A 7,957-nucleotide genomic window follows, 5' to 3' on the forward strand; every position below is an offset into this window, starting at 1 on the left:
TTATGTTGTGTACAGGTAAAACAGCATGGTGTAAACATCATGTTGAACTTCTGGTAACAGCTGGGTCAAGTAAAATAGTCTGAATCGGTTGGCCCGACAGTCAACTAAAAGTCCTTTTTTGCAAAGAGGCCTAATTTATCCATTGCTGGTTGTATTCGTTTTAGTAATACAAGATTTATTTTCTGGAAAAAAAAGAATTTCAGGTAATAGCGATCCCTGGATCAATTATTGCAAGTTGTGTAGAATTATAACATCTGTTTTCCTATAGCTACGCTAAAAGGGAGGAAGTAAACCGTGACAAGTGAGATAGGTATAAGGTGGACTGTAATTGGCCTAGCTGATACTGTGTTGTGCTGTTCATGGCCTACTAGAGTGAACCTACATAGATCAAGTTTGTATTGTGGGATTTTGGAGAGCTGTAGCTGCTCGTTTGGTACAGCCTGTGAGCTCCTGTAATTGGAGCCCCAGGGGAAGAAAGCTAAAAGCACAAAAGAGAAAAAGGAAATCTTCTAGTAGTGAGCTTTTCACTTTGAAGAGGCGGAAAGAGTTTTGCATAGTAACCCTTTGGGACAGCAAAGGGCTGTGATGCCAACCTACTAAAGTTAAAGTCTAAACTTTAGTAGACAATGACACTGCAACATTGGAACTTAAGGATAAGTGTTACAGTGTCTTAGGAGAATCAGATCATGGTTTCTTGTAGAAACTTGCTTTTTGTTTGTGAACAAACAGGTGGCTACGAGGCAGCTTTTATACAAAGATGACAAGTCTAGCAGTAAAGCTATGTCCTATGTTTCCTTTTCTTAGTTCTCTGGATAAAAGCAGAATTATTATTAGATGAGAAGTTGCTAGTTGAGTGTGTTTTATGTTTTGAAGAGTACATTGATACATTTGATTCTTGTTAGCAAAGTAATATAAGTTGTTCTTGATATGTCTGTCATTGCCTCTTTTTGGTTTGTCCCGTTGAGCTTAATGTCCATATTTCTCAGTGGTTTCGGTAGATGCCTTGCTTCTAATAGCAGATAATAGTCAATGTAGAATCAACTAGCAATTTATTTCGTTACTGGGAGGGACAGTTTGTCTTGTGCTATTTTGGATTGTTTTCTCTGGTAATCTCTCTTCGAAATTTCCAAGTTCTTAAAGACAAACATGGGACCTAATAGAAGAATTCTGATTGCAGAATCCATAGTATCTCAGCCATCAATTTGTATGATACCACAATTGATATCATCTTCTTCTGCCATCGGTTGGTTCGTTGCCACTAAAGACCAAAGTGGATACAACTTGTACATCCGAGTGTAACTTTTGAAGGACATCACCGATCTCGACATATGATTGCCATCTTCTCGATCCCATTGTCAGCAACATCGACTAATATGCCCTGTAGCGGTAGGCAAGCCATCACATCTGACCTTTTGTGTACTAGCAGGACAAGGGAAGAGACCACAGCACCATCGAGCTTGCATCTCATACATCATGAACCCCTTTCGATCTCCTCCTTACCTCCTACACTTCATGTACAACTAAAAGAAATCATAAACTAATTAAGTAGGTAACAAATGTAAGGCTAACAGAGATAGAAAACTTGACAATGATTCCATCGAAATATCTTTGTATGTATAGTCTTAGAGATAGAAAACTTGACGATGGTACCAAGAGTTTGTCATCCAACCCAAGACTGACTTCAATGATTGCAATACCAAAGTTTATGCAGATGCATGCAACTTTTCCCAAAGTCTCTGGCAATTGTCTACCTTTTCCTTTTGGAAAGAATACTATGATTCACTTTATATTGTACACCGAGATGAGAAGGTATGTACTCAATTTGGCTTAGTGACCTCAAAATTTACTTTCTTTTTAGTCACAATTGACTCCTACAGATTAATGGGTATTACTTAAGCATAGGATACTACCAAGAACCAACTGGCATCCACCTGGCTCGACCCCATCTCATCCCTGTTTGACGCAGTGTTTCTGAAGCCTGTGGGAATCCGATGAGTTGTAAAGGCCACCAAATCTTCAATGGGCTCACCTGTTTGTCTCCAGAGAGAGAGAGAGAGAGAGAGATGAGGAATGGAGGCTCACAAGTCTCCTATCCACATGTCTTATGAGATAACATGGTTGGATGGGGGCGAAGGGAGAGGGAAACGAACGGTGGACAGACACCGAACAACGGCAAGTGGCTGCAGGATTACAACTCGGATTACGACCCAACCCAAAGGTTGGCTGCCGACAGACTTCGCTGTCAGGCTCGACATTTCGAATCCAATGCCCCACACACGATTGCATAGAAGGAACTCTACTCCGAGGGATCCAAAGCCATGGCAACGTTTTAAGTACTACTTGCTTGATCGCACTATTGATTCTTGGGGACCTCCGTGCCAACGATTTGATGGACGATTTTTTTGAAAAACCCTTCGCTTCAATTTTTTTTTCCCTCAAAATATACCGCTTGTTTTTTTTTTGAAGGTAGTATCTCTATTTACTATAATTTCATAAATGTTCTTTTTTTTCTCTTCTCACTCGATCGTCTTCACCACTTTTGTCTCATCGGTATCGCTTGCTCGCTTAATGCTCGTGTCTTATGCCTTGTGTGATGTCTTTCTCGTCCATCATGTTTGTTACCTCTGTTTCTGCTTTCTATTATAAAGCCTTACACATGTCATGTTTATCCATTTCTCGTGCGTTGTCTATTGGCCTTATAGTTTTTGTCCCTTTTTTACCCATCACTTATCTCGGAGTGTAGGCGAGTGGGTAGTAGAGACGATAGTTAAAAAAATGGGAAGGAAAGACATTTATAGAATTATAGCAAATATGGATAGTATATAAGAAAAATAATAAGTAATTTTTTTGAGAAAAAAATTAAAAATATATATTGTTTATATAGAAATCATCCATCTTTTTATGCCCTTGTGTAAAAAAAAAAAAGAGATTACAATTATCTTAAAGTTTATTCTCCTCCATCACAATCTAATCTCTTTATAGAATAAAATAAAAAAGAATAAAGAAAAAAGAGAGGAGGGAAGAGACTTTTCTCTCGTTTTCATTATCTTGTTCAATGATATTAGATGGTGAAAATCTCTAATGCTGCAACAAGAAAAAACATAAAAGCAAGATAGATAGAGATGAGGTAGGAAGCTACGTAATCGAAGCACAACACGACACAAGCCGGATGGTATCATGAGGACATGACACCAAGCTTTCTCTGCCTCCACTTGTCCAACACAAGTGTGTTGGGGAAGAGGAACTACCCAAAACACCACCTCTAAATATCCACCTCTTGATGTGGACTAATTACCAACACTAATTGAAATGTCCCCGTGATTGGTATTTATGTTGTCTTTTCCAACCCTCTCATCATCCACCGTGAAGTTGAAAAGCAATATGCAAGTAGAACCAGATATGTCTTATCATAGTTGCCTACCTTAATATATATATACATATTATAATTGCTTTACTATTGTTAGATTCAATAGCATGTGAGCCTAAGGACAGTGTGTGGCTCAATGAATAGTGTGACCAACCACACCGCTCACACATTATTGTGGTGATAGCGACGTCAACATTATCATCTTTTTCGTTCTTAATTTCCTGAACCAGCCGACACCTCCACACCGTCACCATTAAATAGGCCAACGGTCAAGTACGGCCCTTATCTCTATTTCTGCGGACATACTTTTACCTTTTAGCTCGGAGGATTGTAATATTTATTGATGGATTTTTATTTGTCGTCATATACGCTACATATGGATTTATCATCATCGTCGACAACACGTGTGTGAGATGTGGTGGTATAATGGGAGGTAAGGATTTTAAAAATGATTTAAATGAATTATTTTATTTTAAAAAATATTATTGAATTGAAAATTACCCCTAAAATTATTCCCATGTATGGGATATATATATATATCATCCTAGAATTTTTTTTTATTTTTTAAATATAAACGAAAATATTTTACCAGCTAAATTGAATTTTTTAATAAACTTATTAGTAATTCTGTTTTTTCCCTTTTTTTATTTTTTTTATGAAAAAGGCGGATCGAGCGGTTCACGTTGCATCATGGAGTGACATCATCATGGGTCGGTGATGATGGCAGCTCACGGGCTCCACCGAACCGACCCAACTTCTCGCGACCTACGGATCGACTCACATGGGAGTCGGGTCCCACCTGTTCTTTGCGGTCCACATCATCGGGCCCACCGTTTTGCAGCGGCCATGTGAAGGTCCCCTGGTGCGGGGCCCACTCGCAGCGTCGAATGACACCTCGCACGTGCGTTTTCCGTTACGATACGGCCTTCTGTTTCCGTTCTTAAATAACAGTCCGCTATCCGTTACGCGTATATATACATATATATATAGGGAGAGAGAGAGAGAGAGAGAGAGAGACGCATTTGAGCTCTCCGACAGTCTCTTCTGTGTCGTTGCTGTGTGTGCGGAACTTGGTGGGATTTGGAGGCTCTTCTTTGGGGAGATGGGAGCGGAGGAGCCGAAGCAAGTGGAGGCGGAGGCAGCGCCGGAGCCGCCGCCGGCAGCGGAGGCGGTGAAGGACGTCGCGGAGGAGAAGGCCTCGGTTCCGCCGCCGGCCGAGGAGAAGCCCGACGACTCCAAAGCTCTCGCCATCGTCGAGAGTGAGAACCCCTTTCTGCTCTCTCTCTCTCTCTCTCTCTCTCTCTCTCTTATATTCTCTTTCCTACCTACATCTTTCTAGAATTATTTGCTGGAATATGGGTAAATTTTGGAAGAAAATCGATTTGGGCAAGCCAAAAATTGGTCTTTGCTGATGTTTGGAGTTGCCATGTTTGCATGTTGAAGTACTTCCTCTTTTTTCCCTTTTTTACAAGTAGATGGCGGGGTTTGCCATCTACTTGTCTTTTGCTTGTGTTTTAGTAGGAAAATTCATTTCGAATACGTGTCATGTGCTGATTCTGCAATTGCCTCAATTGTAGTTAGGAAACTGCAACTTTTAGGGCAGAGTCTTGGTTTATTTTGGATTCGGAAGCTGCGTTTTGATGATGATTTTGGTTTGTAGTGTTTACTGTGCTTAAAGTTCATCTCTTTCATATTTTTTAGCATGCAGTTGTTCTTTCGCCTGATTCAAGTAATTGTTGGGCTCAAGAGAAGTTTTTTTTTTATCTTTGTTTTTTTCCTTTTTCTTTTCGTGGTGATATGTCACTCTTGTCAGTGGAACTGAGTGTAGGTGAGATTCATGACTTCCAATGTGCTATTTGTTCGATCGTTACAAGTTGAGCGTCCATGTGGATCATTTGCTAAAATCCTGCCCGATTTATTGTGTTAGAACCTCACTCAAAAAAAGAAGAAGAACCAAAAATCTTGTGTTAAGCCAGTAACTTAGAGAAACTTAAGGTCGTCGTCATCTCTCTCTCTCTCTCTCTCTCTCTCTCTCTCTCTATATATATATATATATATATATATATATATATATATATATATATATATATATATATATATATATATGTTATAGATAAGCACACACTTGGTTCAGTATTATTCTTGCTGTACATTTTGGTTTTCTCTTGTGCACCGCCGGTTCTCTATTCTCTATATCAAGTACGGTAAAAAGGAATAGTGTTTTTTTTGTTGTGGCTTCCTATTAATTTTTTCCTTGTGATGGAAAATGAAAAAATCAACTAACCATGCTTTATTAATTCATAGCCTGAAGGAAGTCTGAGGATTATAGCTGCATCTTCCTTAATATTTCCTGTGTTTCAAAGTGTTTGCTTTTTCTGCACACTGTTTCAAAGTATTATTTGTGCTGTCTTTACCATTAGATTATTTCTCAAGTAGGGTGGTCTAACATACTTCTTGCTGGACATCAAAGATGATCCAAGCACGTCTCTTATATTATAATAGATCAAAAAACATAAATGAATGTTCGTATTGCTCTTTTATATCCTTTAAACATTTCCTTTGTCTCCAGAAGTTGAGGATCCACCCGCAGAAAAAAGCTCAGGGGGCTCAACCGAAAGAGGTAATTACTTAGAAATGTTTAATTTAATTCGATATTATCTTATAAAATAAGGCTTGAGGGAAGTGGATGTTCACATTTAATGTTACTATTGCAGATGCAGTTCTTGCAAGGCTTGAAACAGAGAAAAGGTTGTCTTTAATCAAGGCTTGGGAGGAAAATGAAAAGACGAAGGCAGAAAATAAGTAAGTAATAGTAGTAGCAGATATCACTGGATATTAATTAATATTGTGACCTGTATTGGAGTAAGTATACTTTGTAAGATTTTCTTTTTTAATGTATAGTCATGTATATTAGTTGCTGCAAATTTCCTGTATGTTTGCTTCATGAATCTTTTTCATGTTAATCTATATCGTTGATTAATTAAGCAAACTTCTTTCTCTGGGTTAACTAAATTAATATAAACTTTGTCATCTATATTATTCAACATTGTGTCTTGTGAATATGACATTTAGAGTTTTCTCCTTATTCTTTAAACTCATTTTTCTGGTTCTTATGATGCTTGGAATTGAACAAAGAGGTTAGTGGCTTCTGAATGGTGAAACATTTCCTTAAAAACTTTAGTCATTCATGCAACATACTGGGGTTAAAGTATACATGTAACGGCTGTCATGACCCTGTTCAGTTGCATAAGAACTCATGCATCAAGGCTGTCAATGTCATTGAGGGTTGGTTAGCTTTCTTATACATTGTGGTTAGTTCATATGACACTCTAATGTGGTTGATTTGGCATGATTTCCTGGCATTGTTAAACAGAGCTGTCAAGAAGTTGTCATCTATTTTGGCATGGGAGAACACCAAAAAAGCAGCTGTGGAAGCTGAGCTGCGTAGGAAAGAGGTATTCTACTTATTCCACATGCTGAGCTACCCAAGTTGTATATTTCCTTATATGTATATGGTATATTTTTCTAAGGTGCAATAACGTTCCACTTTAAGGAGAGGTAAGTTAAAAAAGATTTGTGTTTTATGATGCCTTAGAATAGCATTGGAAATAGTTAGGAAAGACAAATCACTGAATACAGCTTACTCGAACTTTATTTTGCCAAATGAGAATAAAAATTGGCATATTTCATTCATGCAGTTCCATGATTTCATTAACTCTGATTAAGATGCTTTCGCCATCGTTTGGTGATGGATGTGCAGGAAGAACTGGAAAAGAGAAAGGCAGAATATGCAGAGAAGATGAAGAACAAGGTTGCCTTGCTTCATAAAGAGGCAGAAGAGAAGAGAGCAATGATTGAGGCAAGGCGTGGTGAAGAGCTCCTGAAGGCAGATGAGGTTGCCGCAAAATATCGTGCCACAGGGCTTGCGCCGAAGAAGCTTCTTGGCTGTTTCGGAGCATGAAAAACTTTGAATGCCTACAAAGATGAAAACTGAAGGCAACATTTACCCTATTCGGTGCTCTAATCCTGTTGTTCTATGTGTGTGTGTCTCATGTTTACTTGTCTGGGTAGATGTTTGGTTTGTAAAGTTTGATGTTCTTGTACATAATGTGACTTGCAAGAACAAAGACCGGTGAGTGCATAGTTGTATTCTTTGTGTGTTGTCGATATTCTCATTCTAATTAAACCTGACATTTGAATCACCCATTACATTTATTTTTCCTTCATGCAGAACATTGATCTTTATCATGCCTAAACTATGAAATGGACCAAGATGTGCATACGCACGACAAGAGTAGCTGAGTGTTACTGCCGCTAATGAATCGATGGCATCGGAATCATGCTCTCTCTCTCTCTCTCTATATATATATATATATATTGAACAGAATTATCTATTTTTTGAACCATACACGGTACAATTAACCACACAGGTCAAGGTCATTTAAAGGAAAAAAAATTAACACTAAGAAGATGATTATGAATCGAAAAGTTAACCCTAGGAGGAACCTTCAACCATTTAATCTTGCACTTGAATACCCATACAATGGCACACAAGTTTCCCTGTCATGGTCCTCAAAATATTAACACCAA

At 38.4% G+C, this 7,957-nt stretch overlaps 1 protein-coding gene across 1 annotated transcript; it reads left to right on the plus strand.

Moving 5' to 3' along the window:
* Nucleotides 1-4,370: 4,370 nt before the first annotated feature.
* Nucleotides 4,371-7,569, plus strand: LOC135610319 (remorin-like). Its single transcript, XM_065104697.1, has 5 exons — nt 4,371-4,626; nt 5,937-5,987; nt 6,082-6,169; nt 6,741-6,822; nt 7,128-7,569. Exons 1-5 carry the CDS (start codon nt 4,470-4,472, stop codon nt 7,326-7,328), a joined length of 579 nt encoding a protein of 192 aa, XP_064960769.1. The 5' UTR covers nt 4,371-4,469; the 3' UTR covers nt 7,329-7,569.
* The last annotated feature ends 388 nt before the right edge of the window (nt 7,570-7,957 follow it).

This window comes from Musa acuminata, chromosome BXJ2-4, assembly GCF_036884655.1.
Source record: "Musa acuminata AAA Group cultivar baxijiao chromosome BXJ2-4, Cavendish_Baxijiao_AAA, whole genome shotgun sequence".
Classification (NCBI taxonomy): domain Eukaryota; kingdom Viridiplantae; phylum Streptophyta; class Magnoliopsida; order Zingiberales; family Musaceae; genus Musa; species Musa acuminata.

Bases quoted from the DNA above. Each gene is read 5' to 3' on its own strand.
- LOC135610319 (XM_065104697.1), top strand. From the start codon at position 4,470: ATGGGAGCGGAGGAGCCGAAGCAAGTGGAGGCGGAGGCAGCGCCGGAG. The intron at 5,988-6,081 runs GTAATTACTTAG...TTACTATTGCAG, and splicing joins AGGGGGCTCAACCGAAAGAG to ATGCAGTTCTTGCAAGGCTT. The intron at 6,823-7,127 runs GTATTCTACTTA...ATGGATGTGCAG, and splicing joins CTGAGCTGCGTAGGAAAGAG to GAAGAACTGGAAAAGAGAAA.